General features: G+C 42.3%; 1 protein-coding gene across 1 annotated transcript; it reads right to left on the bottom strand.

Annotated features, from left to right (window-relative positions):
- Positions 1 to 39: 39 nt before the first annotated feature.
- On the bottom strand, positions 40 to 24,347 carry LOC139478364 (receptor-type tyrosine-protein phosphatase T-like). The gene is made up of 20 exons (XM_071260802.1): positions 24,317 to 24,347; positions 23,691 to 23,834; positions 22,530 to 22,626; positions 20,409 to 20,500; positions 18,407 to 18,609; positions 17,384 to 17,471; positions 16,978 to 17,054; positions 15,702 to 15,738; positions 15,364 to 15,461; positions 11,830 to 11,955; positions 11,032 to 11,177; positions 10,150 to 10,285; positions 6,676 to 6,819; positions 5,791 to 5,827; positions 5,331 to 5,389; positions 4,105 to 4,230; positions 3,110 to 3,232; positions 2,397 to 2,545; positions 1,662 to 1,797; positions 40 to 997 (listed from the first exon to the last, which is right to left on the bottom strand). The coding sequence occupies exons 1-20, from the start codon at positions 24,345 to 24,347 to the stop codon at positions 911 to 913; spliced, it is 2,136 nt and encodes a 711-aa protein (XP_071116903.1). The 3' UTR covers positions 40 to 910.
- Positions 24,348 to 25,091: the final 744 nt, after the last annotated feature.

The raw sequence follows: 25,091 nt of genomic DNA, 5'->3' as shown, positions 1-25,091 counted from the left end.
TGAAATAAACGTATACCATGGTTTGAATAACTTTATTAAAACATCCAACAATTGTGTAAATAATAACATGATAAAGAATCATCACAGAGCATAGCACATAACGAGAGCGGAGAATACACAGATCCCAGTGTTCGTTATCACGTGACTGCTGTATAAACAGATAGCGATACTGGGCCAGAAGGCTTTGTGTTCTTTTTCAATAGCACAGATAATAGATTCGCACACACAGTTTGTCAAATGCATATATTTCACTGCAGTCATGGAGAGGATGTTACATGAATCTGTTGGCAGGCGTCATAACGTATTTCCCCAGAATCTCGATTTTTATGAAGATAAGCAGACAATGACATATCCTCCAGGCATCAGTTTTCTCAGGGTAGGACTTCAAATCTAGGCAGGTCCGCAGCGAAATGCTTTCTCGCTGAAAATACCTTATTTCATCGGTAGGGGGCGGTGGGGTGGCCCTGTGGTAAACGCGTTCGTTTGTGACGCTGAAGACTTTGTTTCGATTCCCCACATGGGTAGAATCTGTGATTCTGTTGTCCCACGCTGCGATTTTGCAGGAATCTTGATAAAAGCGGCGTAAAACTATACCCCCTCACTCATCGGCATCTGCTCGGGTAATTCTTCTTTGGGACAGATCGTGTGATATTCAGTGTGCGTGGTGGTAGTGGTGGTGGTGGGAGGGTGGTGTGGTTCCAGAACAAAAAATATATATTTAAGGCAAATAATCATTTGTCCTCTGGTTGTACAAAAAAAACAATGTGTGCTGGTTATGATGGATATCAGGAACACCAACATCTGGCTAGCGATCAAATAAGTGCATCCAACACCACACGTCACACAGCACATGGTACGCGTATCCAGGAGTTCGTGCTATTTATCCTGTTTTCCTTTTCCTTATTCTACGTCACACATCGCTGACGTTGACATACACCGAGCCCCTGTCGAGGTCAGCTTGATATGGGACACTTCTGTACAGGGAGGCAAGGTCACTCTGAAAGCATTGAAACAGCAGAGCTGACAGAAATAGACACCAGAAACACATGCCTAAATGACGACAACTATACGAGGTGGTAACAATACTGATATTTGCGACAATCACATGCGGAAGTTGTCCGTGTACGGTGAACATGGTTCTCTCCCTTGAAAGATTATGTCAGAGCGCAGGTTGCGTTGTGGCTGCACAGCAGCAAGGCGTACTACAATTTGAATTCAACCCAGCAGCAAGACAACGAATAAAAACTGGTCATAATTTTGCACAAATGGCGAAACCACATTCTATGTTTGAGTGTTTCAACCGCGGTCACTACTATTCAAGCTGCAAAAGGACGGCCAGAAAACCAATGTTGACAACAACTCCACCTTAGTATGATGTCACGTGATCCTCCTGGTCTCACACTGTGACCCAGTGATCCTCATCCGCCGAGTAGGGTTCGAGAGTCAAACCCGGAAATAATTAATGCATATCCATATTTATGATTCCCCATTTAAGCATGACATTGCCATTGGTAATTGACCAGTAATGTCACGGTATTAGTAAATAATCAGTGAGTACGTTAGCTGAAAGTATTACAAAGTCAGAATTAAGACGTCAAGCAATATGCTTCTCCAAATGTGCCAAGCGAACCCAAGTGTGTATAGAGGGGAGATAATTTTACCTTAGTCACATCGTGTGTGAACAAATATGACAGTCTCCTGGTGTTGTTGAATATCTCAACTTCATCGTCATGGATACAACGTTGAAGGATGTTGCTGATGACGCAGAACATCACTGCATCTTGTTTCTCCTTTGGTCTGTCAATGTACAATCGGTAACATTCCCGAGACATGCATATGTTCTGGGTGTGATATTGTGTATTTATCGGTTTAACATATCGGGTACGCTCTCCAATCTTCTACAACAAAATATCACCTCGCCTCTGACTTTTTTTACGGTTATTTGCAGCTTATAACATCCCTGGAACATGTGAGATCGTTAACAGATTTAATTTCCCAGTAACAGATGACGCTATTTAAATATTGATACAAGATCTACATGTGCAACCCTAATATACCGGTGTAATCACTTTTTCTATACCGTTAGAGAAATGGCGAACATTCTTGTAGTTACTGTAAAGGACATGTTTGACGGAAACCATACTTATACTTATTAAATATATTGGATTGAACATGAATGAATGACACAACTATGTGCCAAGACTTGTCAGATTATTGTTGGATGAAAATGACATACATCGTAGGCTACTACTGTAGTGCCACCCACGCGCACTGTCATGGTGCATCCAAACCACGAATCTGAGATTCAAACCCCCGATCAACAAACTGCCCAAACAATTTGATTCCACGTAGATAATAAACAATTGGGAATGAACATTTGTTTAAAGGCACTATACCCGAACACTACGGTCATCGGTCGTGAGTCTCCTTCAGAATTCCTTGGTCGATCCAGATGATTGATGACCTCTGGAAAGTCCTGCAATGTCAGTTTCGATGACGTCGATGTGGAATACACGTTGACGTTCATGTTGACACCAGGGTTGCTCTGTAAGCCGAGAGTGAGAGAGCGGATGAGTGAACGAGTTTGGTATAACAGTATTTCAGTTATATCACTGCGAGTCATGATCAGCTTGATGTGGGAGGGAAGCCCGAAGTGTTGCAGGTCTTAAACGTTTACCAGGTGTGTACTTGAGCCTCGTCAAGATGCTCTTATCTTGTGGTCCAATCTCTGGTTCGCCCTGATTATGATCCTTGGTTTGTCGGTTTCCACAAAGTGTATGATCACTTAAAGCTCCCCTACCCGAAATCAAGCTGACACGCTCCCATGAACATAAGTCATAACCGCCCCCCGCCCCCCCCCATGCCCCCCCCCCCCCTACTCCACCCCCACAACATCAAGCTGACACGCTCCCGTTTACGTAAGAACACTGAAATACTACTGATTACGACATGTACTTAATACGAATCTCTCTTAACAAAGTTTTACAACGTTTCATTTCCTATATGTGATGCTTGCCCAGAGTCCATTAAGTGGCCTCGTATGAAAAGCATAGAATGCTGGAGAGTAGGACTTCCTACGGGTGTTATTAACAAACGCTACATGGATTACCTTTGCTTTAAGCTGTATGTTCCGACACGCCAGCTCATTGTTGATGTGGACCATCTTCCTGCTCCTGACTGCTATGGAGTTCCAGTGATTAGCGCCTCTCTCTGGGCACACACTGGGCAGATACTGGCGGAAACAATATGATCTTTGACTGTCCAGGGTATTATTTCTACATGCTATTTTGATAATCCTTACGTAATTGACATCACCATCTCAATGTTCCCAATCACTAACCCAGAACAGCACTACTCTTGCGCGTGGTGTTATTTTATTACCATGTTCGTTTGTTTGTTGCTTAACGCCGCACTCAACAATATTCCAGTTTTATGACGGCGGTATATAAATAATCGAATCTGGACAAGACAATCCAGTGATTCAAATCATGAGTATTGATTCACGCAATTGGGATCAACATGCATCACCCAAGTCAGCGAGCCTGACCACCCGATCCCGTTAGTCGCCTCTTACAAGCCTAGTTGCCTTTTACGGCAAGCATTGGTTGCTAAAGACAACGAATAGGTCCGGGCTATTTATCATAATACATGTAGAATAGATATGTCTTATTATACACTGGGTTGTCGAGGATGACATGATGAAGACACAATATTATACTGTAAGCATTCGAATAATAGCATAATTCTTATGAGATGGATGCAGTAAGTGATCACTTCCCCGGCGAATTGCCCGCCTATCCATTTTTCTATCCCGAACAAAGGACCAAGGATGGATATCCGACACTGATCTTAGCATCATTGTTAGGATATTGGAGGAAATTTCAACTTATTGAACGCGGCGAACATCTGTACTCATAGTACTCACCACCACCCCGACCCCCCACCCCTCACCCTCCTCTCCGCTTCACACACACGCACCACCGACTCCCACCAAAATCGGAAACGAGTTCTTTCCTCGGACATTATTGTGTCCAACATTAAGCTGTCGCGTCTTGATGCAACTGAAATACTGTACCATTACTGACGATTTTAAAACGTAAATACCTTGCTGGCTTCCGGAAGGAAGACGACGACATCCGATCCTTGGTCCTCCACCATCTTCCAGAATCCCTCGGTGCTGGACAAGGAGGGTACCTCGCTCAACACGTAGCCGTGCTTACACAGGTAGGACTGTCATATATAGAACACTGCTATATATGTTTGATTGTTTCATGTGTCATGTATAAAAGGTAATAGCGTTCGTATTATAACTTAGACTGATGTTTCTGGATCGGGTGTTGAACATTGCGGAGAGGACAATGATTGGCATGTAAGGCTGCACAAGAAACGGTAAATGTTTCTCGGCACATTTTGCTCAGAAGTGAATAGGGAGGCATGCTTTTATATGTTTTTTATTACAAATTTTGGGAGGAACACTTTTATATTTTGTCCCACTAACAATACCAACAAACGCATCTGGGCACACATTGAACTCGCCCTGTAAACCTTTGTCAGCTGTCAAACATGTATTCTTCCTATAACGCGGGTATGTGTAAACATATTCCTTTTATTGGCTATACAACAGACACCCATGATTTAAAGTGATGAGCCTATTCCCGAAGAAGATTTACTTTGTCAGCCTCTTATAACATGACATAAAGACATAATATCATATGTTATATGTTTCGTGAACATGATGGGTACAGAAATGAATGTTGATATTGTAACTTGCAGAAAGTTCGAAGTTGAAGTAATAATAACTGTTCGAGAAAGAACACCAATCATAAGAACGTTTTGAACGTTGTAGCTTAAGGGAGATAACTTGTACCAACTGCGATTGCATGGCCACGTTTAGACTCATCAGCACCTGTACAGCATAGTGGTCCTGTCTGGCATTTACCCACCAGAACTTGTACAGCATAGTGGTCCTGTCTGGCATTTACCCACCAGTACTTGTACAGCATAGTGGTCCTGTGTGCCATTTACTCACCAACACTTGTACAGCATAGTGGTCCTATCTGGCATTTACTCACCAGCACTTGTACAGCATAGTGGTCCTATCTGGCATTTACTCACCAGCACTTGTACAGCATAGTGGTCCTATCTGGCATTTACTCACCAGCACTTGTACAGCATAGTGGTCCTATCTGGCATTTACTCACCAGCACTTGTACAGCATAGTGGCTCTGTCTGGCATATACCCACCAGCACTTGTACAGCATAGTGGTCCTATCTGGCATTTACCCACCAGCACTTGTACAGCATAGTGGTCCTGTCTGGCATTTACTCACCAGCTCTTGTACAGCATAGTGGTCCTGTCTGGCATTTACCCACAGCTGACCAGCTTTACCTGATGACAGTAAATCTATCTATGATTGGTAGTTTGACTAGCTAGATTAAGTTCTGACCAATAAATGAATACATTGTAAATTGCAATAATCAAAGAAGAAATGTTCATCAGGTGAATAAATCTTTTACGAAATCTGGGAATTAGATCACGACTTATCCTGCTATTACCTGACATCCCCTTGTAATGAGACAGTAACATGTACATGATAATATCACACAGTTCATAACAGTTGATAATTTCATCTTCATTTTGTTGTAAAGATAAGAGACGAAACATTTTCCATATTCCTGAGAAATATCTGCTGTAACCAGCGTCCAATGTCCGATCCCAACTACACTATAAACATGTGTGTTTTTTCAGATAATGGTGATACCAGGTGTTAAAGTGAAGAAGCAAATTACCTGTGTTCCTTGGTGCTTTCCGTTCATTGTTCAGAACCTTAAATATGAGGAATGACAGTCAAAAGATCAGGGACATGATAAAGTCAGTTGTCACACTACAGGGAGACCCGTTAGTCCGGACGGTAGTGTATACGTATATCGCCCGGATCAGCTAATGTCCGGATAAACGGCAGTAAGCATGAGGAAGGTATAGAGAATCAAGCTTAAAGAACCATCATGGGAATGTATCGTGTCCCCTGTGCACATGTAAGCATTCCCAGCAGTAATTACCCTCGAAGGTTCAGGATTAACAGGGTCAAGACTAGCAATGTTTGGCTGGATAGCACTTTTATCACAAGGACACTTTACATTTGCTCAGAGTAGGATACCGAGTTGTCTGGTTGGTTGGTTGTTTAACGCCGCATTCAGCAATATTCCAGCTATATGACGACGGTCTGTAAAAAATCGACCCCGTCAGTCGCCTCTTACGACAAGCATAGTCGCCTTTTTGGGCAAGCATGGGTTGCTGAAGACCTATTCTGCCACGGATCTTAACGGGTAAGGACACAGAGATAGCAAGTTTCTTAAAGTTAAAATGTTACATCGGTAATATTGCAGCATTGGCGCAAAGACCACACATATGAGGTGAGGTGAGGTGAGGTGAGGTGAGGTGAGGTGAGGTGAGGTGAGGTGAGGTGAGGTGAGGTGAGGTAAAAAGTTGAATCAATAATAATGTAGCACTATAGCACGATACATAAAAGAGATTAAGTGAGGTGAGGTAAAGTGGGGTTTAATGCTACGTTCAACATTACTGTACTTATATAGCCAAGTGCAGCAATAGCAAAGGACATGAAGGAAACGGTACAATAGGACTGAGTGTGACCTAGAATTCATGTCATTCCCTACCCTGAGTAGTTTCGCTTCTGAGCAGTTTCCCATCTGGAAGACCCCACTGAGGCTTATTCTCTCTCGGAACTTCTGGGACGACAGTGTTGTATCCCCCATGGAGAATGCTTCATCCAGGGCGAGATGGACACTTTTATATTGCTCCTGGATAGGGAGTAATATACAGTTAGTGTTGTAAAGACTACAACCTAAATGTCGACAAGGATTGTATTATTTGACATAGACTCTTGTTTTGATGTACTGTTGAGCGCAGTTTGCATAAGTCATGACATTTAACCATCATTCAACGTATACATCCACGTGAAAGACTAATGTAATAAGGATCAGGAAACAATTCATGGGGAGCTGGTGGTGTAGCACTGCTGCTGATGTTCCAACCAGGGACCGATTGAAGTAGCAGGGACATATACCACATCATCTAGTAAAAACCTTTGTCCTCTGTGTGTAATACCTGCTCAACAGGTAAAGCTGTTGAATATCGTTTTCTATCAATGTGTATGCGTATTACTACTAGGAATCGTATCATTATATATTCGTTTGCAAAGTTTGTACTACGATTTAAGAAACTCAACAAAGGCTTTACGTCCATATCACCAAATGAGCTCCTGGATATTGTTTTCTGTAAGTTGCATATATATATATATATATATATATGCTAATTAGGTAATTAGGCCAGCGAACTACTTTCTGTAACAAAGATTCATTCACCCTTAATTGGAGAACGTCACACCAAGGTGGGTGTTTCACAGACGCCTGACAATACTCACGACATGTTTTGTAAAGGTTTGGAGGTTTCCGTAAGTGTTTACTATTCAATTCAATTCATTTTTTTACTGTATGAAAGGCCACAGGCCCATATACAACGGGGTTACATAACATAAACTGAGGGCCTAAGGAAACGTGACCAACATTAACTGATTTGCCACTTTGAAACAAAGATGCCAACCTGTTCAAAAACAGTAAAGAACACATCTCACGAATACAGCCTTCATGTTCTCTGTCGTTCTTTGCACGTGCTTTGCGGATTTTGGGAGATATTGGTGTTTTTCAGCAATTTTTTAAAACAATCTTTCCAAAATTTCCGGGTATAAATTACGCACGTATCTGTTCCCTTTCATTGGTTGCGATGATTAACACCAACGAACATGCCAAGAATGACCTCTGTCAGCCATAGGTACGTTGCAGATGGGAGCGACACCGAGAGCGGTTGCCATTAACATGAACTGCTCCAAGATGACCATTACCAGACTGGTAGCACGTCTCCGACAGACTGCCAGAACCGCAGACAGACCACGGAGGATGACCGCTTTTTATGGGTACTTCATCTGAGGAACAGATTTCTTACTGTGACATCATCAGCTGCCAACAGCTTAGGACATCCGGTCAGCAGACAAACAGTGATTTACTGAAACCTACGTTATCAACACACCACAAAACTAAAATAATAGTTATAGCTTTTATTCCTGTAATACAACGTCACCAGAAAGTTTATAAACTATACATTATAAAATCAAAAGAAATAGAAAAAAATGCACCAACAGGAAGTGACGTCAGCAAAAGATACGTATTTCTTCTGCTGATAATTATTAGTTTGTGGTGTGTCCTAACTACTGCCAGACGACTACGACATGGTCTCCGGGCTTATCAAGGGCATGACATTGACCCGTCAACATCGACGTGCCAGATTGACGTGGGCAAACTCAGCGATGGCAACAAAGGGAATGGCGGCGAGTGCTGTTTAGTGACGAGAGCAGGTTCCAACTCTTCAAACCTGATGGGCGGACGCGAGTTTATCGACGACGTGGTGAACGTCCAGGAGGTGGAATCTTATGGGGGCTGAAGTGTGATGGTCTGGGGCAGCATTTGCGGGGACGAGAAGACAGAATTTGTCATCATCGAAGGCAATCTGACAGCACAACGCTACTTTGACAATATCTTACGACCAGTGGTTCTTCCTTTCATCCAGCGTCAACAACGGACGGTGTTCGAACAAGATAACGCCGCACCCCATAAAGCCCGTATTGTTAGAGACTTCCTAAACGCCAACAACGTGACTGTCCTGTCGTGGGCAGGTCTGTCAGCCATAGAACATCTCTGGGACCAGCTGGGGCGACGCCTTCGGAAACGTCAACATCTTCCCTTAACGAGACAAGCGTTGGTCGTTGCCCTCCGTGAGGAATGGAATCGGATACCTGCAGTCGATTTGAGGACGCTTGTCCAATAAGTTCGAGGCCGCATTCGAAGATGCATTGCCGCTCATGGAGGTCATATCCCGTATTGAACGGTCTCGGCCGTCGTCACCTTAAAGTTGTAACCAATGCTGTTGATCGAATACTGGACGAATGACCCCTTGTCAAGAAATGTCACTGTTGGAGGTCTAGGACTTTTTGTTGTTGTTGTTGTTGTTGTTGTTGTTGTTGTTAGTAAATTCGCATTTTACTGTTCTGAATGATGAATTTCTACAGTATAATTGTTATTGCTGCTTCAAATTGTGTTGGTCATATTTTATCCTAGAAATTCGTTGGTAACGTTTCTTTTGGCCGTCAGTTTATTTTATAAGATACAAAGTCAAGGTAACAGTTCACTTCGTAACAAAAACGCATGATGTATGTAAAAGGCAGTTGATGTTGTGTTATAAGATCCTTGCAGGACAGTAAAGAAGACAATCTTATAGCATTAAATTGAGATAAAGACCACTGCGGTAAGTACTTGTTTCTCAGATGTTCGTATATAGGACAAATAAACATAAAATGGTATTCATCTTCGACAACAATGTCACAGAATGGGCATAACCTTAGGGATTTCTCAATAGATGAAAATCTCCCTGTGTTAATTTCTAGATCATTCAGGCGAAGTCTGAAACGAATAATGATGTTACGAAAATTCCTGTACCGTAAGTTTGATAAATAAGATTCTGGTTCAAGCAATGGCTTGAACTGGCGATAAGTATCATATCTTGAACTTTCGTAAATATCTGAATGCCATTTCTGATGAAACATATCAATGGCATGCGAAAGTACTTCATGACTAACAGGGGAGTTGTGGCGATTCCGAAGTACCCCATGACGCCGGAGATACACAGAATGAGGATCGGGAGGTTTCAATACAGGGGCGGGTTGATTCTGTTTTATTATACCCGACTGGTAGCGACCGTTCCGCGACGGTGTGATCGGTGCTCACGCTGTCACCCACTAGTTTGCCTGACCCAGACTCGATTAGTTAAAAGCTGCCTTTGAATACTGCTGACTGTGGGGAAATTAATTTTACTGTAGCCGGGTAAGAAATACAGAAGTATAAACACTCCTTTACACTGATTATTTATGGACTTCACTTCCTTGAACTACAGGGCGATAGGGGAGACGAGTGGTTCGAAGTTGATGCAATGTGTGAACACTATTCCTGGTGTCTTCCGCCTTGATTCTAAACTGGAACCGCGTCAAACTATATTCACACACTTCTATTCTGGAGACTTACATGGGTCTGGATCATGTCCTTTCTCTGGCTCCTCAGTTGGGACACATACCCAAACACGTCCACTCTCTGTTCCGACTGACCTCTGTCCAGACAGTAGTCTATAGAGATGTACGTCCCAGTACGACCTATGCCCGCACTAGGCAGACACGATCATGTCATTGTATTTATTTTATCCACAAACGTAAAAGCGTTCTTGTCATGCAGCCATAAACAAATATGCAAATGGATATAGTTTTAGACCATTGATGTCATTAAGTAAGGATAAGATAACACTCAGCTTGATAACGGTAGGATCTAACTCCGTCATCAAGCAAGTGATAGAACCCACATCGAAAACGTCGCTCCTAATGGTAACACAGAAGTTGTTCATCCACATATCTTCTCCTTACTTAGTACTCCAATTTCTAAATGGTTCTCAAAGAAGACATCAGTATCATCGCTTATGGATCCGCTTATAGACATTGAAACGTACACATTCAGATGAAAATATAGCCATGGAAGGTAAATCTAGTATTGCTTTTTTCCAATCTTAGCAAATATAAACACTTTCAAAATGTGTTGAAATGAAAGGGAAATCCATCAATGACTTTACTATACAGAAACACTTTACGTCTATACCAGCAAATCGTGCAGATCATCTTGAAAAGTTGGGTTTTGGTATATCTTATTTGTATTTGTAGTACTATTATTCACTCCTTTATTTAGGAAAAATCACGTTAAATCTACTGTCCTTCATATATCGAAATTGAAGGTAGAATCATATGAACTATACAAACATGTACATAATGCAGAATGTTCTGTTATTAACACTGATTCAAATGAATACAAGGAACACTCTCTCGACTAATGGAATGAGACGAAAACTTGGGCGGAATACTTCACCTGCAGTGAACGAGAAGGGGACCTTGTAACGATGACTTTGTTTTCCGCACCCGCCAAACGAACTCCATCAGTGACGTCACTTCCGGCACACCATGATCAGGCCATACCGTGAAGTGAAACTGAAGGACTGTTTTCGTGGGTCGTTTCTGTGAACGTTATGGAGGAAGTCTTTTAAAAAATACTAAATATAAACACGTTTTAATATAGGCGTTATGAATAATATGCTTATACATGTAATAAATACATGCTTGGGTAACGTTATTGCATTGATTTATGGTCCGGCTGATAAAAGTAGTGTGCACATTTATCATGTCTCTCCTTCTCCCTCGTTCTCTCCCCCCGCCCTCTCTCTTTCTAGTGTGTGTGTGCGTGTGTGCGTGTGTGCGTGTGTGCGTGTGTGTGTGTGTGTGTGTGTGTGTGCGTGCGTGCGTGCGTGCGTGCGTGCGTGCGTGCGTGCGTGCGTGCGTGCGTGCGTGCGTGCGTGCGTGCGTGCGTGCGTGCGTGCGTGCGTGCGTGTGTGTGTGTGTGTGTGTGTGTGTGTGTGTGCCTTATCAACTAATAGGAAAGTCAGTTCAGGACGTAAGTTGTCAAAGAAGACATACTAGCATTATAAAACGACGTAAAACTATTCACACACTTGTGTTATCTTATACATATTACTCTTCCCTAATTTAAGAAAATTGAAGCGTTTCAATAAAGCCTTGCCATAAGTACAGGCTTGGGTAACTTAGTGCATTGACTTATGGTCGGGATGATAAAAGCAGTGTACAAATGTGTCATGTCTGTGTATGTATGTACCCCCTTCTGTGTGACCGTGAGTTCTCTGATGGTCCAGTGTGACCTCTTGTCCTCTCTTAGAACAGTGACTGTGTATACCCCAGCTTGTAGTGGAGCCTCCGCATTCCAGTACCTTTCACACTTCACCTGTAGAGAAAATACATGTAGATGCACCACACGTGACACAGTGTGTATACATGAGGCATATAGACACGTGACACTTCAACTAGACAGATAATACATGTAGATGCACCACACGTGACACAGTGTGTATACATCAGGCAAATAGACACGTGACACTTCACCTGGACAGATAATTCATGTAGATGCACAACACGTGACACAGTGTGTATACATACGGCATATAAACACGTGACACTTCACCTGTAGAGATGATACATGTAGATGCACCACACGTGACACAGTGTGTATACATAAGGCATATAGACACGTGACACTTCACCTGTAGAGAAAATAAATGTAGATGCACCACACGTGACACAGTGTGTATATATAAGGCATATAGACACGTGACACTTCACCTGGACAGATAATACATGTAGATGCACCACACGTGACACAGTGTGTATACATAAGGCATATAGACACGTGACACTTCACCTGTAGATATGATACATGTAGATGCACCACGCATGACACAGTGTGTATACATCAGGCAAATAGACACGCAACACTTCACCTGGACAGATAATACATGTAGATGCACAACACATGACACAGTGTGTATACATCAAGCATATAGACACGTGACACTTCACTTTGACAGATAACACATGTAGATCCACCACACGTGACACAGTGTGTATACATCAGGCAAATAGACACGTGACACTTCACTTTGACAGATAATACATGTAGATGCACCACGCATGACACAGTGTGTATACATAAGGCAAATAGACACGTGACACTTCACCTGGACAGATGATACATGTAGATGCACCACACGTGACACAGTGTGTATACATAAGGCATATAGACACGTGACACTTCACCTGGACAGATAGATCATGTAGATGCACCACACGTGACACAGTGTGTATACATAAGGCATATAGACACGTGACACTTCACCTGTAGAGAAAATAAATGTAGATGCACCACACGTGACACAGTGTGTATACATGAGGCATATAGACACGTGACACTTCACCTGTAGAGAAAATAAATGTAGATGCACCACACGTGACACAGTGTGTATACATAAGGCATATAGACACGTGACACTTCACCCATTAGAGAAAATAAATGTAGATGCACCACACGTGACACAGTGTGTATACATAAGGCATATAGACACGTGACACTTCACCTGGACAGATAATACATGTAGATGCACCACACGTGACACAGTGTGTATACATAAGGCATATAGACACGTGACACTTCACCTGTAGATATGATACATGTAGATGCACCACGCATGACACAGTGTGTATACATCAGGCAAATAGACACGCAACACTTCACCTGGACAGATAATACATGTAGATGCACAACACGTGACACAGTGTGTATACATCAAGCATATAGACACGTGACACTTCACTTTGACAGATAACACATGTAGATCCACCACACGTGACACAGTGTGTATACATCAGGCAAATAGACACGTGACACTTCACTTTGACAGATAATACATGTAGATGCACCACGCATGACACAGTGTGTATACATCAGGCAAATAGACACGTGACACTTCACCTGGACAGATAATACATGTAGATGCACCACACGTGACACAGTGTGTATACATAAGGCATATAGACACGCGACACTTCAACTGGACAGATACTACATGTAGATCCACCACACGTGACACAGTGTGTATACATGAGGCATATAGACACGTGACACTTCAACTAGACAGATAATACATGTAGATGCACCACTCGTGACACAGTGTGTATACATAAGGCATATAGACACGTGACACTTCACCTGGGCAGATAATACATGCAGATGCACCACACGTGACACAGTGTGTATACATCAGGCATATAAACACGTGACACTTCACCTGTAGAGATGATACATGTAAATGCACCACACGTGACACAGTGTGTATACATAAGGCATATAGACACGTGACACTTCACCTGGACAGATAATACATGTAGATGCACAACACGTGACACAGTGTGTATACATCAGGCATATAGACACGTGACACTTCACCTGGACAGATAATACATGTAGATGCACAACACGTGACACAGTGTGTATACATAAGGCATATAGACACGTGACACTTCAACTGGACAGATAATACATGTAGATGCACCACACGTGACACAGTGTGTATACATAAGGCATATAGACACGTGACACTTCACCTGGACAGATAATACATGTAGATGCACAACACGTGACACAGTGTGTATACATAAGGCATATAGACACGTGACACTTCAGCTGGACAGATAATACATGTAGATCCACCACACGTGACACAGTGTGTATACATCAGGCATATAGACACGTGACACTTCACCTGGACAGATAATACATGTAGATGCACAACACGTGACACAGTGTGTATACATAAGGCATATAGACACGTGACACTTCACCTGGACAGATAATACATGTAGATCCACCACGCATGACACAGTGTGTATACATAAGGCATATAGACACGTGACACTTCACCTGGACAGATAATACATGTAGATCCACTACACGTGTCACAGTGTGTATACATCAGGCATATAGACACGTGACACTTCACCTGGACAGATAATACATGTAGATCCACCACTAGTGACACATTGTGTATACATAAGGCATTTAGACACGTGACACTTCACCTGGACAGATAATACATGTAGATGCACCACACATGACACAGTGTGTATACATCAGGCACATAGACACGTGACACTTCACCTGTAGAGATGATACATGTAGATACACCACACGTGACACAGTGTGTATACATCAGGCATATAGACACGTGACACTTCACCTGTAGATATGATACATGTAGATGCACCACGCATGACACAGTGTGTATACATCAGGCATATAGACACGTGACACTTCACCTGGACAGATAATACATGTAGATCCACCACACGTGACACAGTGTGTGAGTGAGTGAGTTGGGTTTAGCGCCACTTTTAACGGTATTCCAATTATATCAACCCGGACAGCTTAATGTGGGAGGAAAGTCCGAAGAAATGCATGTTCCAAACGTTTACCACTTCGGTGAAACCCACGAGCTATGGTATGGTGCTGACAAACCATAATCGGGGCGGACCAGGATTCGAACCCACAATATATGAACCACCTATATGTTTCTGGCGCGCCCAAGGGACGCAACTCTGCACAGCGAATCGCGGCGCTTTAGACGACTGGGCCACCCGTGCCCCCGGACACAGTATGTATACATAAGACATATACATCGTAAGGTGAAAAAATGAAATATTTTAGGATAATTACTGTTTATCAAATTAATTGGTAATGTGAATTGAACAAAACAAACTGTATGTATACATTGTATGTAGCCTCAAACAAAATAGGCTATACCTTTGTTTTTTCCACCAGGTTTGTGAGCATGACAATTTTACCACAGTTTTGTTCCCATACCATTCTCCAAAAGTCCTTGAGTGTTTGTTTTTTCGGAGCTGCAATAATATTAAATGACATATTCATTCTTCATCGTTTACATTAAAAATTATATGAAAAACGTAATAATTATTAAATATTATTGTCACTCACTCACTCACTCTCTCACTCACTTCACCTCACCTCACCTCACCTCACCTCACCTCACCTCACCTCACCTCACCTCACCTCACCTCACCTCACCTCACCTCTTTTATTGAAAGGTTTCGCAGGTATTCATGCGGGGTATATTAACTTACCCTGAGCTGCTATGTAGCTTTTATCTTTCCTGTACCCCTACAAGGATATGGAAATAACAAAGGAATTAATTTGAAGCGTGGGTGCTTTCAGATACAACGCCTATGTAATACGAGGTACTATTAACGCAGATTGTATTCCACTATTACTCGTGATTAATGAACGCGTAGGTTTCGCAAAGGAAAACGTGGCTGGTGATCGATTACACACAATCTCATAATCATAAGTTCTCATTGATCACTGCAGAAAATACCATGGCATATATTGTTTATCTCCCGCTGAAACGTTAGCGGAATGCTAAGTACCAGGTTAATTATTCTTGTTATACAACTGACACACACCACTGGTAACGTCCAGGTGAGTTGTCAATCTCCTAATCTATGCCATTTCATTTTGATAGAATTGAGTAGAAATTCGATGAATGAAATGTCAATAAACATTTCTACTAGTTGACAATGTTATTAAATTCATCAACTCGTAAGGCCAAGGCAAATGTTCATTGGGCGTCAGCATGTCACTTTAAATCGTACTTTATATTCCCAATGAATCTAATGTCTCTCAATTTCTCTGTCATCCATAACATGAAGAGTTTTGCAACTGGCATTGTATTAAAGAGTTCAGTGTGTGCTTAATTATGTCTGTTCATATTCTTTGCAGGGAATCAATATTGCTTAAAGTAAACATAAGGTGGTTAGAAACATACCTACCATTTCCTTCAAGTTTGAGGAAATGTGCCGGAAAAATATTGCATGCGTTAACAGAATTGTGAAACGGAACAAACACATCTATGAAATCTGATATAAACGTAATTTATATGTGTTGCAAATGAGCAGCGCCCTCATTTGATAGAGTGAAACTTTCTGTGTGTGGGAACTAACTCGGCACGTCATGTGGGAAGAGAGGGGCATCGTTACCTTACGTTCCTTCTGAACACTACGGACACTGTAGCAGAACTATTGCTTTGACAAATGCCTCCAACACACACCTCCCTACCCTCTACTCGTATAATCAGTCCAGGAAAACCAAGGAGTCCCAATTTCGACGATATTACATACATTCGACTTGCAATACATGTGCACTAAATTACATCATTTCATGCGAGCTATATAGATATATTCTATTCTATTTTTTTCTATATTCTATTCTGTATTGGCTAGAATAACCAGGTGCGAAGATTCGAAATGGCAGCTCCCAGTCACCATACAAAAAGATAAATTGTGCTTAGCCCATGGTCCTGTTGTTACAGATGCAGACAGTTGTTGGTGATGTAAAACTTACGTTGACGTGACTGGCGTTGATGTAGGTGGAGCCAGGATCTCCGGGGATGGCGGTTAGAACAACTCGGTTATAGTCATCTACAAGTTTAAGGTCAGTTTGCTCAGTGTTGCTATTTGAGTTGAATGTTTAACATCTACAGTTATATTCATGACACATACACAGAACCTACTGCATTAAGGGAAACATTTCACAAATAACATCAATGCATCGTTATAAATCGGGATGTTTCTCTTAACACTTCCAACGACGGATTTAAAAGGTTAACAAGTTTAAAATCTTTGAAATACCTTTGTAAATACTACCCATTGCGTCTTTTCATAAATCAATGTGTGTACATAAATGTAAGAGGTTGTGTATATTTACAGGGGTATAGTGTACATAAATGTAAGAGGTTGTGTATATTTACAGGGGTATAGTCCGGTAAACTTGTTCTTCCCATTATGTTCCGGCTTCTGCGATACTTCATATGACCCCGTGAACCCGGAAGGTAATTTCTGAATAACAACCAGTGATATATTGTTGTGTATAGCATAAACACAAATGTCTCGTCAGCCAGCTTGCTCATGAACTGAAAACACATGAGAGAAAAGTCCCAATATATTATATTAAGATCTGATAGGGTCCATGCATCTCAAAGGCAAGGCGAGTTTACTGAGACGCTTGTGTTGAGTGACATACACGCTTTTGGCACGTTACGAAAAGAGACGTATGTCCTCTGTGGTATAACAGTGATAACAATCTGTATGGAGCGTCGTTATAACGTTATAAAGATAATGAATATCTACACTACCTTGTGATTAGTTCCAGATCGAACATCGAAATGCAAGAACACAATTTGAAGATAATATATGTACGTTGAAGGTTGTGAAGCTCGGGCAGAAACAAATAGACACAAGTATAAGAGAAAAAGTTAGAATTTCATTGCCATTTGACGTCAAACATTACGAAGAGAAAAAAGACGACATTGTCTATTATGTTTTGACATATTTCGAATCCAGATCATGCTGAAACGTACAGGTGATGGAATAAAAGACGACTAGTTGTCTGTCATATGGACATTGCCTGCTAACTTTCATTACAAAATATTCCCTTTTCAACGTGACCTTGCCAGACGTTGCATTCAATACCGGTATAGTTCGAATAGGCTGGTAGACGGAAGAGAAAGCAAGTCAACGTCAACGTCAGAGGAATGCATACATGAAGCTACAATACCCTTAGTGTTCACTACCACATCTATTCTTTCGCACTTTCTTGCTGACTGACTCTATACTTACAATATCACTGAAGAGAAAGCTTGCAAATGTCCTGCCTGCCCATCTCTGCTGATATTGAATTCGATTACCGATGAACGATTAAAGCAAACATACACTTGAGTCTGTCTAATAGTATTAAGGAGGCGTTATGACGATGCGATGGACGTAATACTCACCAAGTATTCTGTTTCAAAGCTTCCAGTCTTCTTCATTTGAGCGACGTATGTACCCAGTGTGGAGATGGGGATCTCTGTGCTTGAGGTGGCGTTGGGCGACACAGTCTCCACATCCAAGGACGTCTGTCTCTTCTTCATCTCAGCTAGGGCGTTGTCAGTAGTACGCTTCTTCCTGTTTGTCTTTCGTGTTTCCTCTGGTTGTTCTTTTCATATTAATTCAAAAGGAATTACCAAATGGAATATTTACAAGCATACCATGCAAAGCAGTAGATGTACCGATCGGCCGCCATGTATAATGTTACATGACGCGATTACATGTGTACTGTCATATCATAACAAGCGAGGCATGACATGTGTGGCAACTCTATGCTCCATGCTCTTTTCCATTCTGCTACTCTCTCCTACTTTCCCCGACTTCCTCCAACATCTCCCTTAAAGTAGCATTCTCCACACCCTTTTTTGCACAGGTCACACCCTCCTCTCTCTCTATGTTACATTCTTCGTCACTCTCTCGCACTCACCTCCGCTCTCCCACATTCACATACACCCTCCCACATTCACCTACAGCCTCCAACATTCACCTACGCTCTCCAAAGCTCACCTTCACTGCCCCACGCTCACCTACACTCCCCCACACTCACCTACACCCTCCAACATTCACCTACGCTCTCCAACACTCACCTTCACTCTCCCACGCTCACCTACACTCCCCCACACTCACCCTCCCTCTCCCACGTTCACCTACGCTCCCCCACACTCACCTTCACTCTCCCACACTCACCTTCACTCTCCCACACTCACCTACGCTCCCCCACACTCACCTTCACTCTCCCACACTCACCTACGCTCTCCCAAGCTCACCTACGCTCTCCCACGCTCACCTTCACTCTCCCACGCTCACCTACGCTCCCCCACACTCACCTACACCCTCCAACATTCACCTACGCTCTCCCACGTTCACCTACACTCCCCCACACTCATCTTCACTGTCCCACATTCATCTACACTCCCCCACACTCACCAACGCTCTCCCACTCTCTCTTACACCCCCACTCTCTCCCACGCTCACCTACTCTCTCCCACGCTCACCTACCTTCTCTGTCCCACTGTCTCCTACTCTCTCCCACGCTCACCTATACTCTCCAACTGTATCCTACCCTCTCCCACGCTCACCTACACTCTCCCACTGTCTTCTAAATTCTCTCGATCTCACCTACGCTCTCCCACTGTCTCCTACTCTCTCCCACGCTCACCTACACTCGCCCACTGTCTTCTAAATTCTCACGATCTCACCTACACTCTCCCACTGTCTCTTACCCTCTTCCACGCTCACCTACACTCTCCAACTGTATCCTACCCTCTCCCACGCTCACCTACACTCGCCCACTGTCTTCTAAATTCTCACGATCTCACCTACACTCTCCCACTGTCTCCTACCCTCTCCCACGCTCACCTACACTCTCCAACGCTCACATATGCTCTCCCAACCTCCCCTACACTATCCCACGCTCTCTCATACTCACCCACGCTCTCGAACTCCCTTCTACACTCACCTACTCTCTTCCAATCTCACCTACACTTTCCTGCTCTCGCCAACGCTCTACAACTCCCTCCTACGCTCTCCCACACTCACCTACACTTTCCCACTCTCGCTAACGCTCTCCAGTTCCCTTCTACATTCTCCTACACTCGCCTACCCTCTCCCACACTCGCCTACACTCTCCCACACTCGCCAACGCTCTCCAACTCCCTCCTACTCTCTCCAACACCCACTCACATTCTTACCTGCTTCTGTCTCCTTACGTCCACTACCTCCACATATTTCCATACAAATTGACACATTCCTACACACAGCTTTACATTAACACACAACTACTCCCAGCAGACAACTATACATTTCCACACTCACTTGTTTTTGACATTTACAAATGCATACAAACAGGAGTATTTCAACGTCTCTATAGACACATCTATATTGGTTTGGAATGTCACAATGCACTACCTCCAGCACCAACTGGTAGAACTGTCCTTGGGCGAGACACGTTCTCGTAGATTGCCCCAGCGTCTGAGAAGAAATGTCGTTGTCGCCGTCTCCTGAAGAAGGAACATAACACTGATGTCAGGACACGGTATTTGTGTGCATGATTGGTATATCTTGACAAGCATGCGTATTGATTTTGTCCAGAATAAAGAATGGAAAGTCATCTATTTAAGTGTCTTCCTTATTCATCGAAGCATTTATACCGAATTTACCAAGATAATTCTGGTCGATTAGCTTGATAAAAGAATGTTGATATGGTGTCGGGAAATGTATTCTTTCAATGGCTAACGAATAGAGACAAGTTGGATGGCCGTGGTTGGCGGTTCGGTACAACACGGTTTAAAGAATATATATTACTATATGTTAAGCGTCATTTGTTTCAGAAACACCAAAAATAAATTGTTCAATGTTGGACGTTGTGAACAAAAAAATGTCGTTGTTCTAAATATTGTTGGAAAATGATTGTATGGGACTATATGTATATCTCGTGAAGATGACTTCTTCGCTTTGGTCTGTTTTGTATAGTTCGTGCATGTACTGTATTCAAGGTTCCAATCAATAATGTATGGTAATTTGTACAATACAATAATGTATGGTATGGTATATTAGTGACATCTTTGCTGTCAGAAATCCTGTACATTCTTTTTCCTCGCTTTTCCCCGATAATGTAACAACATCCTGGTGACTCAACTTGCTTTCCGATATATATTCTGATATCAAAGCCACTACGCGTTCACGGGACAGATTGAAACTTTCGAAAATGGGATAATAATCCTAATTCCCAACAAGGTTTAATATTTGTCTTTCACTGACCTGTATTCTAGCTTGGAGGGACATAACATACTCTTTTACATGTTAAAGTTTTCCTTGGACGTTTTCGCTCAGTCCATGTTGCTATTGAACACCAGAAAGACATTGGAGTATGAAACTTCATAGAGGGAGGGCCAAACGAGGGATTTCATAGGATGTATACTCAACTCTGTTTAGTACGTGTGACGTCATGTTTTTACTGACAACAACCTATATTTCGTGTAATAAATACAGATGGAATGGAATAAAGGGGAAAAAAGACGCATGCCGTGTAATCGTCACATTCAAAACATATTTCACTATGATTCCTATGTTACCATCATCTAAAACCAAAACCAAACAGAATGGAAACCTGCCATAAATCGGCGCCCTTCACATGTACAATAACTGAAGCCTCACATGAGTATAGCACATGGATTACTATGAACGGCTAAATACAAGTCATGTTCTGAAAACGGCGCACCTCTCTCAGATAGTTTGTGAGTGAAGTGATTGTGTTTAACGCCGCCTACGGCAATATCATGGTGTGAAACACCAGGAATGGGTTTCACACACTGTACCCATGATGGGAATAGAACCCGGGCTATCAACATGACAGGAGACCATTTAACCACTTGTCTACCCCCACCGCAACATATTTCTGGATAGAGCTGCACCCTGCGTGAAATTTATTGTGTTAGACTTGTTAATGAGAATAGTTATGAGCAGGAAAACTGCAACAGCTATGAAAGTCTCTCGTTAACGATAATCAGATTACGTGACTGATAGTTTATCCTTTAAAGTGAGGTTTTCCATGCACTTCAGGATATATGACATCCTTATCCAATCCAAATAAAACTACCCGCTAGTGTGTATTACATGCACATGTGGGTAGATACCAAACGAGAATTATGAAACACCCGAATAAACTTGGTTTTACTAACAAAATCATGGACTGCTGAACAAATATTTACAACTTCGGAGCAGCATTATAGATGTTCATGGATTATTTGGTTTATGCTTAATTGCAAAAGAAACTGTACATAAATTATGTTCTATCCAAGAAATACAAGAATAAAGCAACCAGTTGCTACTTGCTGCTCAACTGCGCCATCTAATGTATGAAGTGTTTTAAAAGCTTCGAGTAACGTACATATTTCGGGTCAGCTTAAAGGGTATTACTATTCAAGTAAAGAGTTTTCCGGAAGCATTTTTCCAGGGGACAAAAACTCAAGAATTAAAATATGTATAGTCCTATGTAAATCAGGAAAAGTGTCATATACTCTGACTTACCTCCGCAACAACAATACAATGACAACGATGATGATGATGATGATGACAACAACGCCAATTCCCCCAACACAGCCGGCAATAATGATCTCGGTCATGTCTACAATAGAAGGCTGCAGTTATACATCCATTGTATGTGAGTATGGTGAGGGGTTAGTGAAAACATGTGTGCAGAGAAATAGTATCGTTACAACGTGATAATGATAATTAGTGATGCCTGTGAATGATCGAGTCTGATTCAGGCAAACCAGTGGTTGATGGCATGATGACATTCAGTCAGTCGAGAGACTTATTCAGTCGACTGATACAACAAGCATGGGCTAATCAAGCAGCCTTCTTCACACCAAAGTGTTCGTACAACCTGGTTGTCGTGCAACATGACAAATTAATTTCTCAAACATAAATCTAACATCCTGTCCTTTAATTTTAAAGAATTCAAACAGAATAAACGTCTCCCCGCCGAGCCGTAATCGTGTACTTTGCCCACTCAGTGAGGTGCGAGAGGAAAATTTGAAAAGTATTTTACTATAATCGCAAGCCAATAAGTATGCTGATCCAAAGGTCACTCGTAATTACCTTCTCCTCACCATACTCCCCGTGCCATGTAAAGAGGACTCACCAAAAGAAAGTGGTTTCACCTTCTATCTATCTTTTAATCAACATTACAGACAGCCGTAGAATATAGGCAGCTGCTGATTAGAACGTAGAATATCCCGAAACGTGTGTGAAGAAGACAAAATTGCAGTCCATTGATGTAGAGACATCGAAATGCCTATGAGAGGTGTGAGTGAGTGAGTGAGTGAGTGAGTGAGTGAGTGAGTGAGTGAGTGAGTGTTTAGCAATATTCCAGCAATACCACACCAAAAATGGGCTTCACACATTGTACCCATGTCGGGAATCGAACCCGGGTTTTCCGTGTGACGGGGCAATCGCTTTAACCACTGATTACCCGACCGCCACTGAGAGGTCTGACGATGAAAAAGTGTTGAATGTGAATACAACTATAGATTAACACTAATATACGTCAACACACCTATTGACAATCAAGCAGGAAGTAAGGAATTCAGGTCGGGCAAGCTTATGAACACATACATTGCTTACTACAGTGTATTCTGAATCAAACGTTTCGGTATCACACAAACAGAAAACATGTTTTGTACTTACCCAGAGCTGTACACGGCTGCCATACAACAAGAAGGGCGGTAAGGCAGAGTGTGTTAGAGGACTGCAAGACAGCCATGTTAGACACCGCGACAAGGAACAAAATAGGTTCCAGGTATGTCATGCGTGTGTAAACAAACCTGGTGACTGAAACGATAGCGAGTGAATGTATTGTTGGATACTGACAGCTCAGTCGTTAATGGCGCAATGATTAAACTTGTCGAGGCACATGAATGTCGCTTTGTGATGGCTGAGTTAGATTTGTAAAACATTCTGAATTCTAATGGGTTTGTAAAGAGTTATGTTATTCTTTGTCTTTTGTAAACATTGTTTGTGTGTTTGTTTGTTTGTTTGTTTGTTTAACGTCGCACAGCTATATGACGGCGTTTGTAAACATTGCATATCAATGGGTGTATTTGTATAGTAATCAATATCACTTATCAATCACTGGTTGATATAACACATAAGAGAAGTATTGCTAGTAGTTGTGTTGATATTTGTATTCGTTTACACACCTGTAACAATCTATTATTTACTTTTAGCTCTTCAGTCTTGTCCCTGTCGCGTCTGCGTGTCAAGTTATATATAAAGAGCTTACTGAAGAGAATCGGTTGGTTACTATGTATGACCTGGCTGAGTGTCACCGCGACCTGTGACCATTGTTCAATACTTCGTGCCTGATTCAGATTCGGTAATGTACTGACAGCCCCTGGCTTGAGTATTGCTGATTGCGGCGTTGCACAGCATTCAATCACTCATGATAATCCTGCTCCAGTGTGCAAGTAAGGAGATAGGATTTTACGCCGGTTTTGACAATATTCAAGCAATATCACGACGGAGGACACGAGGAGTAGGCTTAACACAGTGTACCTTTTTTGGAATTGAACCCGGGGCATCGGCATGATGAGCGACCGCGTTAGCCACTAGGCTAACCCAACCCCTCTGCCCCAGTGAATATATACTCAACATTGGTTGGCCTATGATATGATTATGACTATGACTATGATTGGTAAGCCTTAATACATGTAGTCACATACACAAACTATACACTCCCGATAGATCATATCGCTACGAACGCTTTGTGGGTCGGGCGCCTGCTCCAGTAAGTGAGTGAGTGAGTACAGTTTACGCAGCGTGACGAGAACACTAAGTGACCTCACTGCTACCTGCCCGAGTGAATGTATACCCGCATGGGACCCTGCACCAGGACGCACACATGCTTTGAACTGTAAACCGTCAAACCAGGAAGCAAGTTGATTTCATGCTACAGACAGGCAACTGCACAAGCAATTGTTGGTATGTTCTGAGTCGCCTCAGTCTTGTGATGTCACGATTTGTAGATAAGGTTATATATACACATTGAGTCCAGTCCTTGCAACATGAATGTTTTGGCCTGGGCGTTTT

Source organism: Haliotis cracherodii, unplaced genomic scaffold, assembly GCF_022045235.1.
Source record: "Haliotis cracherodii isolate W230 unplaced genomic scaffold, xgHalCrac1.p SCAF_4, whole genome shotgun sequence".
NCBI classification, from domain to species: Eukaryota; Metazoa; Mollusca; class Gastropoda; order Lepetellida; family Haliotidae; genus Haliotis; species Haliotis cracherodii.
Note: the sequence above shows the minus strand (reverse complement) of the source record. Positions and strands in the feature narration are given on the sequence as shown.